The 20735-nt window shown below is 34.7% G+C and overlaps 1 protein-coding gene across 4 annotated transcripts; it reads right to left on the reverse strand.

The window, feature by feature from the left end:
- Positions 1-644: 644 nt before the first annotated feature.
- Positions 645-18365, reverse strand: ry (xanthine dehydrogenase rosy). Of its 4 annotated transcripts, none has more exons than XM_017626463.1 (7): positions 18059-18365; positions 5477-8092; positions 2484-2752; positions 2254-2422; positions 1300-2007; positions 1065-1232; positions 645-986 (listed from the first exon to the last, which is right to left on the reverse strand). In XM_017626463.1, exons 1-7 carry the CDS (start codon positions 18137-18139, stop codon positions 936-938), a joined length of 4062 nt encoding a protein of 1353 aa, XP_017481952.1. In that variant the 5' UTR covers positions 18140-18365; the 3' UTR covers positions 645-935. The 4 variants fall into 4 exon arrangements, with proteins under 4 accessions (XP_017481952.1, XP_017481953.1, XP_017481951.1 ...); XM_017626464.1 differs by having other exon boundaries at positions 1300-1994; positions 2241-2422; XM_017626462.1 differs by lacking the exon at positions 2254-2422 and having other exon boundaries at positions 1300-2176.
- Positions 18366-20735: the final 2370 nt, after the last annotated feature.

A 20735-nucleotide genomic window follows, 5' to 3' on the forward strand; every position in this document is an offset into this window, starting at 1 on the left:
ATGAAATGGGTTTAAAAATGCTTTATTGCAGAACTGTATTTAGGAGCGTTGTTACGTACTTAAAAATCAAATTTAACTTAATTCATCAGGCACCTAAAATATGTACCTATCACAATATCAGACGCACGAGATTTTTTTTTTATTTCTTAACTATATTTAGGAGAGTTGCCAGCTGTTTCAGAAGTCTTAGCTAACTTATGCACAAATTCGAAGACGAGGATAATGAGAAGACGAGCACGAACACGAAGAACTACGGGGACCTAGAATAATAAAAAATGTAATACAAATTTCTGCAGTATGAAAGCAAGTAAAACTGAATCCAATTAGTGATACACGTCATGGCATACATATGTATGTCTATTTATAAGCTGATTGTACATATGATTGAAGTTAATGTGGATCTGCTTCTCTATTGCTAATTATTAATATTTTGCAATTTATATTGATTTATTAAATTTAAATCAATACATATTTCCTGTACCGTTTTTAACTTGAATGTGATCTTCATAATATAACGTATTCTACGTTTAAGTTTAGCGGCTGTGACCCCGACACAGCCTCCAAGTCAAGACGAAGGTGCTGGACTGATCTTTTTTGTTGCACCGACATTGACAATATCCGCTTTTTCGCCGGTTTTTATATCAAAATATGAGTTTTACCAAAAAGTGGACTTAGCAGATTTTCACTCTAAGCTAGCAATATGTACATGTTCATGGCGTATTTTTGTATAGGTCAGGGACAACTAATATTTTTTTTTTATTATTATTATTTTTTTTTGAAGTTGGTCATTTTTACAAATTTCTATATTACAGTAAGTACAATTCAAATTACTAAATATGTATGTATGTACATATGCATGAATACGAAAGTGTGTACAAGTGCATCCTTGAAGCGATTTTTCCAAATCTGCCTAGTTACATTCCATCTATCATAATTTACGGCACAACATTCCAGGGCTTGTGTGCATCTGTCGGCGGCTGATCAATCTATATAAATTCGAATTAATATTTGTATGTAAGCAAATGCAATTAAAACACTATAATTAACATTAATTTAAATTTTACCAATTCTGTAAATTCGTCTTGACATGCCATACGAATTCGTGCAGCTGTCGCTGGAGCTTCCAGTTGAAAATGAACGCTCAGGCCACGCTCGGCACGAGCAGCCGTTATAGCCTCTTTAATGGCAAAGAAGGCGGTGCTGCCAATAAATAATGGTGGCTCTCCCACAGCCTAAACGAGTCGACATTCAAATGGTAATCAAACAACACACAAACAAAATCATTAAAAACCAACACACCTTTGATGAGTAAACAGCTCGTGGATTAGGTGCACCCGTTAAAAGGCTTACATTGAATTCCCCCGGTATATCGGCAAATCCTGGCAATTTATACATTCCAGGTCCACGCGAATAGAGTGCTCCTTGTGGAGAATAGATAAGCTCTTCCAATACAAATAAACCGTAACCTTGCATGAAGGCACCTTCAATCTGGCCAATATCGATTGCTGGATTTAAGCTCGATCCTATATCCATTACAATATCTGTGCTCAATACCTGATGATCGCCGGTTAGACAATCGATTTCGACCACCGATACGCCAACACCGTTCGTGTAGTAATTGTATGTACGCGCATTCGGATTTTTAGCTGGATCATCACCAACATCAGGCATTTTATAAAATCCACTCGCGGACAGACTAATACGCTGAAAATAAGCTTTGTTGATCCATGCGTGCCAGCTAGCATTTGGATGGGCCTCCTTAATTGGCCTTAAACGCCGATTAAGTTTCTCGCAAGCATCCAGCACAGCCATGCCATTTATATCTGAGCCCACGCTGGCTGCTGTTGGTGATGTATTGGGTACCTTATCAGTGGCTGTTTCGGAAATATGTATAAGCTCCGTTGGAATACCCAATGCACGGGCACAGCATTGTATCATTTTGGTGTGCAGACCTTGACCGATCTCGACACCACCATGAGAGAGCAACACCGAACCATCAGCGTAAATGTTAATGAGAGCTCCGGCTTGGTTTAAATGCATGGCACCGAATGCGATGCCGTATTTGGTGGGAACGAGTGAGATGCCACGTTTCCGCCAACGATTTTTTCTATTAAATTCTACAATTTGTGCACGCTTCTCATGGAATTTCGACTGCTCTAGGCAATCTTTCATACACCTTTAAATAACATTAAATTAATATAGTGTTACCATTTATTAAGAAAGGAAAGAAAGNACCGAACCATCAGCGTAAATGTTAATGAGAGCTCCGGCTTGGTTTAAATGCATGGCACCGAATGCGATGCCGTATTTGGTGGGAACGAGTGAGATGCCACGTTTCCGCCAACGATTTTTTCTATTAAATTCTACAATTTGTGCACGCTTCTCATGGAATTTCGACTGCTCTAGGCAATCATTCATACACCTTTAAATAACATTAAATTAGTATAGTGTTACCATTTATTAAGAACGGAAAGAAAATTTACCTTTCAATGGGGAAATCCTCCAATCGTTGATTGTAGTGAGTAATATCACCAGTTTTATAAAAATTTATTCTCATAACATCTATATAATCTTTTCCAACTATGCGTGCCACATCTCTTATTAAATGCTCGGCAGCAAACATGCCTTGAGGACCGCCAAACCCTCTAAATGCAGTATTGGATGGCAAATTCGTTTTGCAGACCCAACCTCCAACTTTAATGTTTGGAATGCGATAGCAGTTTTCGAAATGGTTCATAGCACGCTCTAGAACCTGAATTTATAAAACAAAGTTTAAACGTTGGATTGTATCATTATATACATATGTATGTACAGTGTTCGTATTTTACTCCTCGTCATTTGAATATCGCACCCTTTTAGTTCTTAGTGTTTACAATTTTTTTATGTATATATTATTTTAAATTTAAATTTTTTTAAATATATATATAGCATATTCTACGTGTAAATCTGAAAATTACAAAATAAGTCAACAAAGGGGTGCGCTATCCTAATGACCTACTGTGAATAAGTTAAAAATATGTTTAGAAAAATCTTGAAAAGGTGAAATATAATTTGGCATACATATGTAAGATCCATTAACTAATAAAAATAATTCGGAAAAAAAAATTATTTATTTCTTTCCTTAGCCATTCTTCAAAAGTTATTCAGAATGAAGATATTTCTTAAACTTCTCTCGTTTAACAATCACATTATAATATTTTAAATTGTCAATTAGATTTTTCGACTTGAGGCTTTCTCTCGTTTGACACCAATATTATAATATTTAAACCTATATAAAATATTCAGTTTAATTTGTTAAATAAATTGATTTGATTTCCCAAACAGGTGGCAACCCCCTTAAAAGGCATCTTCGAAATCTTCGTTTGACACCTAAAATCACCTATTTTATTAAACTGACTAACTTAGCAGATTTTGAATTTGTAAACAGGTGGCAACTCTCTCCAAAATTTTTTTCGAAATCAAGCTTTGTTAAACCTTTCTTGATTTGATTTACACAAAATGTTTTATTGGTATTTAAATTGATTTTGGATTCCAAAACAGGTGACAGCCTTCCTGAAAACCATTTTCAAAAAGAATCCTTAGGTTTAAGGATACCCATATAAAAATATTGAATTTAAAATATTTAGTTTAACTCTTTGATCAGGTAACGACCCTCCTCAAAATTCGAAATAAATCGTTATTGATCCCGTCTCCTTTGACACCCACATTGCTGTATTTTTTTATTTAACCTANAATGGTTCATAGCACGCTCTAGAACCTGAATTTATAAAACAAAGTTTAAATACTGGATTGTATCCATTATATATGTATATACAATGTATTTTACTCCTCGTCATTTGAATATCGCACCCTTTTAGTTCTTAGTGTTTACAATTTTTTTTATGTATATATTATTTTAAATTTAAATTTTTTTAAATATATATATAGCATATTCTACGGTCAAATCTAATTCTTAAATTTTAAGAAAATTACAAAAGAAGTTAACAAAGGGGTGCGCTATCCTAATGACCTACAGTGAATAAGCTAAAAAAATTTTTAGAAAAATCTTGCAGCCCATTCAGTTTTATTGGTTTTTTTCTAACATAAGAGGAAAAATTTAATTTGGTATACAGATGTAAGATCAATTAACTAATGTTTAAAGACTTAGCGAACCCCTTCAAAAATAATTCGGGACAAAATTTATTTAACTTCTTTCCTTAGCCATTCTTGAAAAGTTATTTAGAATTAAGATATTTCTTTAACCTCTCTCGTTTAACAACCATATTAAAATATTTTAAATTGTCAGTAAAATTTTTCGAAATGAGGCTTTCTCTCGTTTGACACCAATATTATAATATTTAATTTTATTTTATTTATTTGGAGTTTTTAAACAGATGACAACTCTATTAAAAAATTTTTGAAATAAACATTTTTCCCGTTTGAAACCCATATAATAAAAAAGAATTCCTTTAAACTAAATTGGCATAAATATGAAAGTTTCAATAAAGTAATTGGCGTAGTTAAATTTGACTTCTAAAACAGTTAGCAACCCTCTTAAAAAATGTTTCGGAGAAAAACTTTCTTTAACTTTGTTCACTAGGCACCCGCATTGTAGTGCTTTATTTAACCTGGCACTAAATTGAAGTGGAATTTTGAAGTTGGTTGTAACCCCTTTAAAAAATATTTAATAAATAAACTTTCAAAAGTAATTTAAAAAAAAACTCTCAGCTTTCTTAAACCTTTCTCGTTACTTAATTTAACTTGGACATTGTATAAATTGATGTTTAATCTCTAACCCGGTGGCAACCTTCGTCAAAAATATGCCCGAAATAGAGTTTTCTATATTCTTTGTCAGTAGAAACCTATATAAAATATTCAGTTTAATTTGTTAATTAAATTGATTTGATTTCCCAAACAGGTGGCAACCCCCTTAAAAGGCATCTTCAAAATCTTCGTTTGACACCTATAACCACCTATTTTATTAAACTGACTAATTTAACAGATTTTTAATTTGTAAACAGGTGGCAACCCTCTCCAAAAATCTTTTCGAAATTAAGCTTTCTTAAACCGTTCTTGATTTGATTCACACAAAATGTTTTATTGGTATTTAAATAGATTTTGGATTCCAAAACAGGTGACAGCCTTCCTGAAAACCATTTTCAAAAAGAGTCTTTATATCCATATAAAAATATTGAATTTAAAATATTTAGTTAAACTTTTTGATCAGGTGCCAACCCTCTTCAAAATTATTTCGAAATAAATCGTTATTTATTTCCTGTCCTTTCACACCCACATTGCTGTAATTTTTTATTTAACCTATAAATTAATTCATTCTAACTTTTGAAAAAGGTATCTGCAAAAAAAAAAATCTGTGTGCCAAATTTCACTGAAAAACGTCCAGCCGTTTTAGCGGTAAAGAACGAAAAGCACACCCACCCCCCTCTCAAACTTTCACATTTATAATATTAATCGGAAGTACAAACAGTGAAATCCTTACCGAAAAGGAGAGATCCATTGACCAACCGGCATTAGCATAACATTCAATGTTGCATGCCGTTATCAATCCTTCTTTAGTAAAACCCACTTTGTATTTGAAGAGGAACGGATGGCGCGTACCTGTTGTCATCATGTCTTCATCTCGATCAAGCATACAACGCACTGGTCGTCCAAGTCGATATGAAGCTAATGCAACTGGCAGCGCCAAGATAATCGAGCGGGACTCTTTACCACCAAATCCTCCACCCAAACGTTTGGAACGGCAGACGACTCTATGACACGGCAGCGAAACTACGTGCGCTACTAATTTTTGTATCTCGGAAGGATTTTGTGTGGAGCAAAACAATTCAATTTCGTCGTTGTCTCGAGGAGTGGACACACACGCATTTGTCTCCAAGTAGAAATGCTCTTGACCTCCCATACGACAACTGCCCTCATAGACGTGATCAGCTTCTTTAAGCGCTTTGTCTATATTGCCCTTCTCGTTGAATTGTGGATAATTCGGAAAGTACGATTTATGTTCGATTGCCTGTTCAATTGTGATTATTACTGGGTATACTTCTTCGTACTTGATATGAACTAGGCGTGCCGCACGCTGCGCCAAGACTTGATTATCCGCCACGATGGCCCCAACGACCTGGCCCTGGCAATTCACCTTTTTTGAGGCGAATACTTCCTCGTCATGGAAAACGGTGCCAACTTCATTTTCATGCTGGGTTAAATCTTTGCTGGAGAAGAACGCATGCACTCCCGGTTGCCTCAAGGCGTCCGTGGCATCAATGGATATGATGTTGGCGTGTGCTTTAGTACTCAGCACCAGCGCAAGATACAACTCGTTTTCGTGACGTGGAATATCATCGCAATAAATGGCTTCCCCCGTTGCCTGCTTCAGCGCAGAGGCGTGTATCTTAGGCCTTCCTATGGGATCACATGTCGATTGCTCAGAGCGTACTCTCTCAAAAATTTGTGCACTTTTTAAAATCGGTGTATGAAAGGTCTCGGCACCACTCAACTCCCTTTCTGGTATTACATTCGCTTCAAGTACGCCAGCTTGCATTAACTCTTGACATATAGCTAAAAATGCTTTAAAGAATAGACTGACCACCAAAGATCTTCGATAAGCGATCATTCCACCGGGCGCAGATGACGCCAGAGGTAACTCGACGCATAAACTTTCAGCGACACGTTCGACCAATACTCGATCCCACTTCTGCTTGACCATGATTTTCGATGTGGCTGGTGCCATAAGTGTTGTGGGCGCCATACCACCAAACGCCATATAAATCTCCTGCACTATATTAGTGTTCGGTTCGAAGGTCACATTTATGGCTGCATTTACAATGGCAATGTCATCGTCTCTTCTGCGTGCCTGTTTGTATGCCACGAAGTATTGATCTTTTGAGGTCTTTGGAAAATGGATCGCCACCAAGACTTCGTGAGGCAGAATGGTATTTTTGCGGTAGCCAGTGAAGAACCCTGGACCCATGCGAACTTCGCGAGTATGTACTTTCCCATCGACCAAGCTGCACACCTTGAGTTTGGCACAAGCTGCCGTCAATATAGGGTTCATGTCGGAAATAGGACTTCCGGTCATAATGTTTCCACCCAATGAAGCTACATTGCGAATTTGTTTGCCTGCAAAGTAATGCAACATTTTCATTGCACAGCGGAAGAAGCGGGTTTGGTGTCGTGGCAACTTCTCTGTTCTACCGCGTAAATACTCTTCAATGTCCATCAGTGTGACGGCGGAACCAAATAAAATACTATCTTCAAGTTCGCGTATTTCGTTTAATTCTGGCACCTTAATGGGATTAATGTGCACCGGATAAAGAAATTGCTTAAATTTCATTTCAACGCCAACCTCGGTGTTGCCAACGATAATTTTTCCATGAGGATGTTCTGCCTTTAGTTTCAGAAGGTCCAGAAGTTCCACCGGCCGATACCAAGTCGACCGGGGGCCTGTAAAAACTAAATTCACAGCGTCGAATTGGGGATTTAAATGCAATTCTGGTGGAAAAATTGGTTCTTGACTAGGATCAAAGGGTAAAAATTCACTTTTCTCAAACAATTGATCATTCACTCCATTCTGCTCCGATTCGGCTCCATTACAACCTTTGTTACCATTAACCTTGCAGCACTTATCACCCATACTACAGCTGAACTCTTTAGTAAAAGTCTTGTAACCCTCCAAAATGGGACGGTAGCCTGTACAGCGACAAAGGTTACCCTGAAATGTGACTTCAAGATCTTTCATCGATGGCAATGGCATGCTTCGAAGTAATGCATACATGGACATAACGATGCCAGGTGTACAAAAGCCACATTGGCTGCCATGCGATTTAGCTATACGCTCCTGAACCGGATGAAGACGAGTGCGGGTGCTGCCGATGCCCTCAATGGTGGTGACAGCGCAGCCATGCATGGCGCACACTGGCATAAGGCAGGCGTTGACAGCCAAATGTTTGATGCTGTTTGTAGCGCGATCGACGCGTGAAATCATAACAGTACAAGCACCACAGCCGCCCTCACCGCAACCTAGTTTTGTTCCACAAAGACGTAATTTATCGCGCAAATATGTGAGCAGTGTGCATTCTGGATCGGGTTCTGCATCGGTGACCTGTGTAAAACAAAGGTAAATTGGTTATTAACCGAACGCAAAGCACTTATGAACTTTTTTGTCAGTATTTTGATGAGACTATTAGTTAGAGGTGGGGCAGGGCACTTGGCTACGGCGACTAAGGACAAGTAACAAAACTTCTACATATTTGGTTACTAGTCTTTATTGATACACCTATCATTAAGGAACCTCACGAAGTTTCTGTAAGGAAAAGACGGAAAAAGCTATTATGAGAAGTTTTTCAATAGTTCAAAAGCTCCTGAAAAAATATCCGGGCGATTCCCCCGTCACGGGTGGGACATTTGAACAGAAAAAATTGTTCTTTCTTGTTTAAATTTAAGTATAAAGTACTGAACAATTCTACATTTTGATAAAGCTACACCTAATTGACTATTATATGAGTTTTTACCAAATACCGAAAAAATGCCGGCTTACTTTTATATGGAAAAAAATCTGAGTTATTTCTTCTATCATGGGTGGGACAAAAAAGAAGAACCTACTTTTAGGAGCACATATATTTTACGAAAACTCTGCGAATTTACTGTGTGAACTTGATGTCTTATAATAAAACAAAGAACCACGAATGCAAACAAAGCAAAAACTACAACAAAAAGGATGGCTTTGTTATAAAAAGAAATCCGAAATACCTCTGTAACGGGTGGGACAACATTTGTCACGGGTGGGACACCTACGAATTTTTATATGAAAAGAGTTTTAGAGTAGTCCATATTAAAGATTAGTTATAAGAACAGTTTAACAGCACCGCGAGATCAAAAAACGACTTAACATTTCCATTTAAAGTTTCGGCTGTTCAATTATAAGCAACACCAGCAACCAGTGGTGCCGCGAATCATTTTTAGTGGTAGCCAAATTCCTTTAAAAAAAGGGCTAAAAAAGAGCTAAAAAAAGTCGTTGTGGCTAAAAATGGTAGCTAAAATTTTTTACTTACATATACATATATAAGTATACATGCAAACATTTTCAATAAGCAATGGTATAGAAAAACAACGAACTCTGGAAAAAAGCAAATATTTTATCCAACCAAAAACCTTTTTGTATAAAAGGGGGAATATACGACACCAGCATGATTCAATAATACAAGGTTCGATAAACTGACAGTTGTCTCTCTCGCACCGCTCCCTTAGCAGTGGCACCGTGTTGCTTCTTTGCAAATTTACATGGAAACAGTGTAGCTTTGGTGTGAAATAAAAGTACAAACTTTTGTGCAATATGTTTATTTTTATAGGCATATGAAGCATATTTAACTGATGAAAACATAAGCAATGGATATTTACATCACTCTCATAGTAGTCTTATTTTAATTTTAAGTCATTTTGCAGTTTTTATACAGCTAAATAGCACATAAATTACGAAATTCCTGTAGATATATCAATATTACGTTCAACGTTTCGTTTAAAATGCCAGATTTCCTGCAAATACATTAGAATTTACAAAAGGAGTTTCACTACTAATTGCCTACTTTGCGTACTGTTCTACTACCATTTTCGCACCAAGAGATTTCATTCTTCCCCTTTCTCCGTCCTTCGTAAATGCAACCTTTTGTAAGGGAGTGTCAAACCGCAGCTGTCAATAATTATCTAACCTTGTATTATTGAATCATGCGACACCAGCTTGCTGGCTCCATCAAGTGATTGTACCATCAGGCTCGAAGCATATAACTTAACAGCATGCTAGTACAATATTTATTTCTTAACAAATGAGGTCGAGGTAAGATCGAAATGATTGGAGCCGAAATTTCATAATTTTTCTATCATTTTGTTAAACATTGTTTTTTTTTTTAATTCACGACTGCAATATCGTGAACTTAATCTTCCACAAACAAGGCTTTGACTCATATAGTGCAAGTAATTTCCGCCTAAATACTTTTTACTTAGAAAATTGAGCTAAATTCACCACTCACGACACCAGCAGCTGGTACAATCACACCACAAGAACATACACAGTCAATCGACTTGATGGGCCATTTAACAAATTAAGCATATTAAGGGCCGTAAGCTGATCTATTTTAAACTGTATGTATATATATCAGTCTTTCTTAGTTTGGAAATTTATCTCTTACATAAATGAAAAAAAGTAGATCAAATTAAGCATATACAACTTTTTCATGCCAAGTATAAGTAAACTCTCCAAAGGGCTAAAAAAAGGGCTAGGGGCAATTGTAAATTTATGTGGCTAAAAAAAGTATGTGGTAGCTAAATCTAGCCACCAAAGGGCTAAAACGGCAACACTGCCAGCAACACCGAATTAACAGAGCTTGAGAAAACGGAACTGTTGGCGATAGGAACACAGAGAGGAAAAGCGTGAATTTCCACTGACATCAAATTTAGTAGAAAGTTTTTCAAAAATTATCTAGCCATGACACAAACCAATTAGCTCTATTTAATTCACCGGTTTGGCAAAAAGCATTGCCACTGAAATTATGACTGCATGTACACACAAATGTATATACATATATACAAACATAAATACATAGATATGCTTAAAATTGCAGTTTCATTAAATTTTGTTCTTTTATTTTCAATTTCAAAAATCAATTTTAATTCAAAACTTATATACATTCACATGCTTGAATAAATGTTTGAAAACTCTCGGCGCATGTATCTTCCTGTGTTTGCAAAACATTTGGCAGAGTATTCGGTGCGCAAAATACTCTTGGTTCGTGTCCACGCTGCTAATTAATGGGAACTCGGAAAAATAGAAAATAATTATTTCAATACTAGTTTCCTTCCTCTCTGTGTTCCTATCGTCAGCAGTTCCGTATCCTCAGTTCCACTTAAATCGTCGGTTGGATAAAGTGTTAGAGCGCTCGATTTTTCGATGCAAGTGAAAAGTTTTAATAAATCTATGATAAAAGTTGTAAAAATTTAATGTGCATATATGTGTATTGTAGCAATTTCAATAAATATATATAATTCATCATTTGTGTTGTGAAAAGTGTTTGCAGTGAAGTGCTTGTCGGTAGTTGTAATTTAATTTTACACGATGGCGGAGCAGCCTAGAAAAAAGAGGCAATTGCCCAGCAAAAGATGTGAAAACTAGTGCCACCAAATTGGGTGCATTTACATACGTATGTAAATATATACATATGTACATATATGTATACATATTCATACATATGTATAATTGATGGTCCTTCGTATGTCGATTGTTATGCTGTTGCGCCGAATTGCATGTACAATATTAATCGAAAAAATGGTAAGTCATGTGATATTTTTCAATTTTATCAAAATATGTTCATATATTAGCTCATATTAAATATTTATTTTCCAATTCATAGTTGGCAATAGTTAAAGTTGCCTGAATTCGATTTTTTTTAGTAAAAACAGGCATTTAGGTACCATCGAATTCATCTGCGGCATCTCCACTTCATTGTGGTGATTTAAGAAGACTTAATACTGTGACTGTACCGCAGTGGTGGATCCAGCGGGGGCGTTTTGGGGGTTAATCTACGTGTCAGTCAGTAGCGGACCCACGGGGGGTATTTTAATGCATAGACGCCATATTATACATACATATGCGCCATATTAAAACAGCCCCCGTGGGTCCGCCACTGACTGACACGTAGTTTAACCCCCAAAACCCCCCGCTGGATCCGCCATAGTGTACCGGATTGTTATCCCTTGCCTCATATTAACGATTTTAATATGAATATGGAATAAAAATATATTTTCAAAACTAGATTATTTTTTTTTTGCTTTCTGAAACTCTAGAACTATTGAAGAGCTATTTAGAACAGCTTTAATTTTTTCCAAAATTTAACTTTTTCGACTTAAATTTTTTTTCAGCGTAATTTCCTAAAACTTCCTTTTCCTTTTTAGGAACTCTAGAACTATTGAAAAGCTACTCAGAACATTTGTTTTGCGTTTTTGCGTAATGGCGAATGCTGTGTGAATCTGGCATACAGCATATTTAAAAACAAATGTTTGGCCGAATAGTTTTTTTTTTGTTTTTGCGGCCAAGAGTGCTAGTAAAAGCTTAAACAGACGGCAGCGTTGATACGGATTAACTCAGACTTAATCCGGATCAACTGCAGTTAATTCCCGAGTTCATCCGGATCCGGATTATGCTTTAAGGGATTAATGATAATAATAATAATCGGGTTGTTTTTTTTTCTTTTTCGTTACAAATCCTGCACTGGTGAGCAAAAAAAAATCAGATTTGACCAGTAAGAAAGCCTTTAAAAATTATAGGTACTTCGTGCCTTGTAAGGTGAATGAGAGCTTTTTACTTCCCTCTGTTAATATTTCCTGGAATCGCTATGCAGCCCCTTATCGGTACCCAACTTAGGTAAACCCTATTCAGTAAAAGCTTGTGACATTGTGACGCAAAAAAAAATAAGCAAGAAAAAGCAATTTTAAGCGCTTCTATAAGCACTACAGCATTTGTAAATATGTATTGCATGTATGCTTGCAAATCTACTGAAAAAAAACTCGACCCTGATTATTATTCAGAAATCAAAGGTTCACGAAACTAACTCGCAATCCTTCCTCTTGTACAACAACCCTATTATTTGACGCAAACAAAATACTTTGGGAAAAATTACCGAAAGTGGTGGATTCAGCGGGGGAGTTTGCCATACGTGGGTCCGCCACTGACTGACACGTAGCTTAAGATTTAATTGTTTCAATAAGAAAAAACACATATGTACATATATGTTTTTAAATATCATTCCATTTTTAGAAACGTATTTTATTTTTTCTCATTCTTAGTTAAAAATGTTTTATTTTTTCAATTGATATTTCTTTTTTGGTTTTCGATTTTACTTGTTTAATTGTTAGGATCTTATTTTATTTTATTTTTTTCGTTTTTTGTTTTTGTTTTTGATTCAACTTTTTTTCAAATTTTAGGTTTTGTTTTAAAAATAAATATAAAACCTTAAAATTCTATTGCCTACTGTCTTTGAATTGTCGTACAAAAGACTTAAAACTATCTTATCTAGAATTGCCCTATTAACTACGTAAATATGAAGAGGCTTTCGCAGTGTTTTCATTTTAGCTCATAAGCTGATAAGATGTTATTATTTACTAAAACACTCTATACATTCGAGGATATATCAATAAACTTGAGTGTAGGTAGCCGAATTTTAAGTTAAAAGATTATATTATTTTTAGTCTGATGTTATACGCACTAGAGGGGGTCTTTTTATCGCACATGAAATCAAAGCACTAAATATAGATACTAATAATATTACTTGTAATGAGACGCCAATAAATTATGTATAAAATAAACTACTTAGTAATTAAAATATCATACACATTGTATGTATGTATGTATGTATGTATGTAAGTCATTTTTCTAAAATTTTACTCTGAAAGGCCCTTGAGTAACAAAATATATCTATAACACTTCGAATAAATTCTTATCGTGAAACTACGAAGCGGTGTGTGAGGAAAAAAATTTTATTATTGTCTTGTCTTTAGGTTAGTTAGTTTAGGGCGCTGATTACAGAGTCGGCAAATGAGGTACATATTGGTTTGATAACTATGTAACGAGTAGTTATCTATATTTTATAAGTTTCGGTTAAGCTCTAACTAATACGAATTGTCTAGAAGGCTAATACAGGGGTTCTCAAACTTTTTTCCCCGCGGCACCCTTGTTGTGCTCTTCAAATGTCTATGAAAACAAGAAAACACAATGCAAACTTTATACTCCTTTAGCTTTAATGTGAGGACTGAAATTGTTTTGATGATTTCATTATTTCCTTTAAGTTTATTGGGAGCTCTGAAAATTTTACCCTGAAATCATTTGGCGCTATTCTGATAACTTCTTTTTTGTCCTCTCAATAGTCAGAGAACCGAGTGCGGAATCGATTTCCAGTAAAATCTGACTGATTATAACTATTTCTGACTGGGATCGCAACTGAAAAAATCTCGACGTGCTAGAAGAAACCAAAGATGTTATCTTCGCAGCGTCATCCATTAAAAAATTCACAAGTTTTCAAACTTTTTATAAGTTCGTTGTCGACTACATCTAAAATCGTGTTGATTCGCTCATTCACAGTTTGATTGTGAAGTTCCAAAGAATAAGTAACATATACTACACGTGCGCGAAGCAGCTGCGCTTGTTACGAAAACAGGAAGAAAAGTGGATGAAACGGAAACGCGGATTAGGTGTACAAAAGTACCGAAAATGGTTGTGCAAAGGGTAGGTTTTCGGCTATTTTTCTGAAAATTTTCTATTCAAATTTTCGTTGACAAAACGTGCTGGAGAACTACGCTTAAGAGCGAAATACACCACACAAGCGGCTTGACAAACCAAGCGAAATATCCCTTTGCTGCAAGCCATTTGTATTGTGTATGGGGTTTGACGAGCCCCTGAAGGTAATTTTAATAAAAATCAAAATTTTTTGATTTTCTGGCCGCTATCTTGTAGTTTGACCAAACCGTTTGCGTTGTGTTTGAAAAGTTTATAGAATTTGCACGCACCACTAGTGTACTCTAGCCATTAGCGGCACCCACTTTGGGAAAGCCTGGGCTAATAAACCCAAACGTAAACACCATCTCCGCTAGTATTTATTCGCAACGTACATACCTATATGTATATAAATATATATGTATACATATACCTATGCATATAATATGTATCTTTACTATTATTTGTTTCATGAGCCTGATAAGAAATTAAGCAAATGTTGAATATGTAAAGTTTAGGACTGCTCATAAATATGTATAAGCTACACATTGTTGCTATAAAGCGCTGAGACGAACAAAGAATATTATATTTATGAATTACTAGCTGTTCCTTGCAAAAACGAAGCTTTGATGAGCTTAAAAACAGTGCCTTACATTCAGTAGAAGTATATAGCCCTGCTGCAGTAGGTAGTATACGTTTTTAATTTCATCAGGTGGAACACATCTTCAAAATACTTATTTACAACCTACACCATTTTTTTTAATTTAGGAAGGAGAATTATTTGGCCCAGCTAGAAGTTATAGCGCCAATTAACAAAATTATATAAATATTAAACATTTATAATAAAAATTTAATTTCCTTTAACAATGCAATTAATGAAATTCTTCGAGCGATGATAAACTGATCTTAAAGGAGGGTACTTAGACCTTCTAATTTCATATTTGGTACAATTGAATAATATATGATTACCATCATTAAAGAAATTTTTATTAATGAAAATTTTGGAAGTAAAAGTTTGTTCTTCCGAAATACAAAACCGAATATTTAACTGACAATTTTTAATATTAAAATAAATTGTTTTGGTTTTTTGAGAATTTAATTTAAGTTTTAACTTAGAACATTCATGTTGAAATACATATACTAATTTTTTCTTCAAGGATTTGTTTGGCTTGATTTCGAAATAATTCATAATTTTTCCTCTTTCGTTTTTCACCCATATTGTGATAAAAATACATTTACATCCCTAATTCCCTTAACTTGACTTTTTAAATCGGTGGCAACCCTAATAAATGTAATTTTGAAATTAAGCCCTTTCAAAACCATTTTGACTGATACCCATAGTCTTATGTTAAGTAAAGTAAAGTTATGGAGCTAACGCATAGTAAATAGGCATTCCTGTGTTAAGTAGGATAGTTCCCCGGATATGACTGCGATAAGATGAAACAATTGCATTTCGCTGATTTAGTGTATAGGGAGTTCACCAGCTGTTTTATTACTGTCGTATTGTTGTAGTTGTGAAACTTAACAGTCTACGTATGTAATTGATTGATTTTCTTCCTCTGATCAGCATCATCCATCAATTACGTTAACGATTGACCTTGTGAAAAATGCAAATGCTTTTATTTATCTACGACTCATTTATACTGTAATATGTTCACTTGAATGGCTTCTGAATAACTTGAATAATGTAAGCAGTCGCCATTCCAGTCTAGTGCACACTGGTACAGAAATGGTAAAATGTGGTCAAAATTGTTGCGTTACTATTTGAAGTGCAAAAAACTAAGACAATAATTTTTTTGGTATAGCTTAAAATCCAAGATATCAAAATCCGTGACTTACCAAAACGCCTCATGTTAAAAAAAAAAAAATAAAAATACTGAGGAAAAAGAGTTCTTTAAACGTATTAACGGCTCAAGGAATTTGTTATTGTTTTCCTCATCGGCATTTTCTGTAGAAAGTTAATAGAAAACATTTGTTAAACATGTTTTCCAACTATTTGAAAATTATTCAAAGGCACAACAGCATATTTCAATTTCTACACCTAAACAAAACCCGTTTGAAGAAATTTATCGTCACCTTAATTCACAAAGGCCCTAACCAACAATTTTTTCGAAACTACGTTTTTCACAGATTTTGGTAGAATGTATTAAAGTACACCTTCAATAAAAGTTTTAAAGTGTTAACCCCCAAAAACAATGGAGATACATGCCACTTTTTGAAAACCCCTACCTGTTTTTAATACTGATTTTATAACGTTTTTTGCTTCTTCCGTAAAATAAAATATATGTTGGTGAGGGCCATTGTGAATTAAGGTAATGATATAGAAAATGAATTCAAGGTTGCCTGCAAATTTTTATGGTCTTATAGCATTTCCTTTTCTACAGAAAAATGTTGCCTTCTCTGTGCCCTGAAAAGGTAAAACTTATTGTAGAAACGCCATTTAAGTAGCCCAGGCGCATGTTGAAACATGTAGCATTTTTGCAAGTATAAGTCAATGTACTTCAGATAGGCTGTCCTTTTGACAGCACATTATAACTAGATGAAATATCTACAGCCAGCCGATTCTGGTGGTCACATCTCATGAAAAATGCCAAAAACGTAATTTCCGTGAGTGCGAGAAAAAACGTATATCCTTCATATGCCATGGCGTATGAGTTATCTATCAACATCAATATTTACCCTGGGAATCAGTAAGCAGTCTCTAGTCACTATTAGTGACTTTTGGCGGTGGACATGGATTTTAAGACTATTTGTCACTTCTCTAGTCTCAAAAAAAAACACTGATTTGTGAGTTGTTTCTGAGCTCGTCACAAAAAGAAAAATATGGAGGAAAAGATAATTTCTTTCTGTTTTATATAAAAAAAAAAAAAACGAGAATGAAGAGAAGAAATTTTTGTTCAACAACAATTTCATTAGGAAATAAAACAAAATGCTTTACTATCATAAACCTTCATTGAAAAGAATTTCTTTTTAAAACATTAAAATATATGATAAGATTATGTAAGAAAATAAAACTAACCAAAAAAAAGAAAATAAAAAATTCTCTGAACTCGAAGAAGATTCGAACCCGGATCTCTCGACCGGCAGCCTAATGCTTTGACCACTCGGCCATTGCGACTCTTTGAACGCCGCGGGCTAAAGGCCTAGGATATTGACAAAAATTTTGGCATTTCACATAGATTTTTTTTAGAGCATGATTACCAATCAAAATTCTAAAAACAATAAAATTCTAAAGACAGTTTCTTCTGTTAAACAAAAATAATTTGTAATGAATTTACCAGTCTCTGTTTTTGCGATTTCTTTAGAGAGTGGTGTAAAGCTTTGCTACGCATAACCTTCATTAAATAAAAAAAAAAAAATAATGATTTTACTAGTTTTTCTACTTACGATTTCTTTAAATAAAACATGTGAATTTTAGTTGAAACATTTTAGCCGTTTTAGCCGCTTTTTTTTTGCCAATAGAGCCCATAGTCGGCCCAAAAAGTTCTGGCAACACTGGCTGCATACTGGCCTTAATTCATGTACGAGAGAGAGAGAGAGTGAGAGACAATTTCTTATCAGTATTATGCACTTCTGAATAGTCGTTGGGGGTCATTAGCTTTAGCTGGCACTCAAAAATAAACGAAACATAATCGCAACAGGTTCCTTAGATCTCTTTTGTCGAGTTTAAAAACATTAAATTATTTGCTGTGTAAGTGGTTTTGCGTATACTTTGGCTTTGAATTCTTTTAACACACAATTGCCTGCCCCACCAAACAAGATTGGAAATTTTCTTTCGTACATACATACATACTTACGTAGAAATTTACGCACCTTCTTGCCATTGACAAAAAATATAAGTGGTGATTCCTTTTCGACCGGAACACTCAACACTACATTACTATTTGTTGTCATGTTTCACTTTTTTTTAACTGTTTTAATATACTGCATAAGATTGTTGTCTGTTAGACAAATGCTTACTTTTTTTTTTTTTTAATTAATTTATCGCTAATGACACTTTTCTTATCAAGCGCAATTAGTTATCAAATCTAAATTACTTCAGGTAACTTGCAGTTGAATGCAATCGAATTGTACTATAAAATACACTGCCGAAGCGCAAAATTTAACACATCCAACAAGCGAGAATGTCCAAAGTGATCTGAACGTTGTGTATCTTCTCAGATCGAAGAGGCATTGTGAGCTGGCATGTGTACGTATAAGCCCAGCAGTGAATTAGACTGGATTCGCGTTAGCTAAGAACTAGGCCAGAAGGTACTAGTCTACTCAATCCATAGATAATGCCTTCAACGCCATGACTCTGACTTTCTACAACTATTTTGGGTGCTTATTGTGCGCTAAAGTGTAATGTATATCTACGATGTTGTTGTATGAATCCAAATAGATGGTGAATTGGCGGAAGCATATAAAAAATGTCATCAGATATTTTCACGAGAAATTTTTAGATCTGCGAGGAGAAAAAAATAATTACAAAGATTGTGTTTAAATCTGTGACAACAGTAAAATAGGTGGAATACTTAATTCCTTATTTAATTTTTCACAATTTCCTCGGACTTCTATAGCAAGTATCGCTTCATAGAAAATTTTAATATATGTATGTATATACATACATACTTCGACTTATACAAATGTACTTATTTACAAACAATTAATTTATTTAAGTTCTCTTCTTCTTCTTCTTGTTTGGCGCTTGTTTAAACGCTACTGATCTCTAATAGAGAGACAATAGGGGAGCTCACGTTGAGTAGCATTTTAGGTGTAAAGTTGTTCCAACAACAAATTCCGTGCTAAATTGCTACGGAGTGTGAGTACCCCTAATGTATAATAACATAGAAAAATAACTACGAGAGGCGTCTGATAAGTTCGTAGCCTAAGATTTAAAATTTCTTATTTGTTTATATTTTTCATATTTCAATATACTGGCCATTCTTTGGAATTATAAGTAACGAGATTAAGAATTATCGAACTTATTAGCCGCAAAAACAAAATGATGTCATAGCTCTTGTTTACACATTTTTCTGCCAAAATATTTGCATTATAGATAACGATAAGTGATTTTCCACATTCTCCCAGCGACTATTCGGAGCGGACCATTTGATGCTGAATAAAAGAGTGGCGGCTATCAATTAAGCGTAAATACACATACATACAGCGTTGCCGAAAGATTTCGTTGAAAAGTCGTCAATTTAACCCAAGAAAATCCTCATTTCGGCAAAAAAAAAAAAATTTCAGAATAAATTTAATATAAAATTAAATAAATGCAAGGTTGTATTTTGGACTACATTTTCCTTCAACAAATTTTATACATACGTACATATGAAATTAATGGCGTTTTCGTTTCTACAAAAAAATGCTGCCTTATCATTGCCCTCTTCTTAGTATTTCTACGTAGAGGGCAAAGAGAAGGAGACCTTTTTTTGGTAGAAACAAAAACGCCATAAGTGGAAAGAATAAGATAATAATAATAATAAAAAGTTGTCATTACGGGAGAAAAAATCGTCAAAAAGTCACTGAGCTTAAAAAAAACGTCAAAATGACGACGAAATCGTCAATTCGGCAACGCTGCATACATACAACGTACATACATACAGAAAAAACTGAAGAGAACAAAATTAGTCACTCTCTTAAAACAACTGTTTGCGTTCGTCAACAAGTCGCTAATATTTTTTTTTGGCAAAATGGTTTTTATTGCATGTGAGTGCTGCTTAAAACTGACGATAACACGGATGCAATGGCAATTGTGGGTATACCAGGGTAGCCAACTCATTTTTATATTCTCTCCGACTTCCATGATGAAATTCCCCGATTTTGCGCGAAATGTCAAAAAATTTATAGAAAAGTACTCCGGATTGTAAATTTTTGACAACTGTGAGGTGAATGAAAATTTCCGGGCCAGCAGGGCTAGCAAAAAATTTGAGAGCAAGAATCCCACCTACATATGTACCTGTCGGGTTTAAACTGTTGTTTGCTTTAATCTTATTGCTAAGACGTCTAATAAATACCTACATGACTTTCAGTTTTAGAAAAATTTAAGTTAGTAAAGACAAATTTTTTTTTAAATAATATTAAATCTAAATATATTTAATAGTATTTAACATTAAAAAATGGTTGAACAAACTATAGGGTATAGTTATTGGAATTCTCCTTAAGAAAACCAGAGTTTTGCGATCGAAAAATGTTAGTTTCCAATAATTCTATACCATTTTTACGAAAAGTGTTTTTTCCCCATAATAAAATACATGGAAACTTTTGAGCGCTTTGAGCGAACTCTAAATATTTTTTGAATTCAAAATAAACAAGTCAGAAAGTCTAAGTTCGGGCGGAGCCGAACATTAAATACCCGGCGCAAGTATTAAATATATGTTTTCCACCTTTCCGAAAGCTACCGCTACATGATAAGCCGGGGTGTATACATTTTAAGTAAATTAGCGTCCTTAAATTTCGAAATATTGAAATTTCAAGCATATCTGAAATTTACCGTTATATGAAAAGC

This window comes from Rhagoletis zephyria, unplaced genomic scaffold (assembly GCF_001687245.7).
Source record: "Rhagoletis zephyria isolate East Lansing unplaced genomic scaffold, Rhagoletis_zephyria_1.1 Rzeph_scaffold_04635, whole genome shotgun sequence".
NCBI lineage: Eukaryota > Metazoa > Arthropoda > Insecta > Diptera > Tephritidae > Rhagoletis > Rhagoletis zephyria.

Coding starts and splice junctions, on each gene's coding strand:
- ry (XM_017626462.1), bottom strand. CDS start 18,139: ATGACAACAAATAGTAATGTAGTGTTGAGTGTTCCGGTCGAAAAGGAA. Junction 8,093..18,058: donor TTTTTGTCAATGGCAAGAAG/GTGCGTAAATTT, acceptor TGTTTTACACAG/GTCACCGATGCAGAACCCGA. Junction 987..1,064: donor AAGACGAATTTACAGAATTG/GTAAAATTTAAA, acceptor GAATTTATATAG/ATTGATCAGCCGCCGACAGA.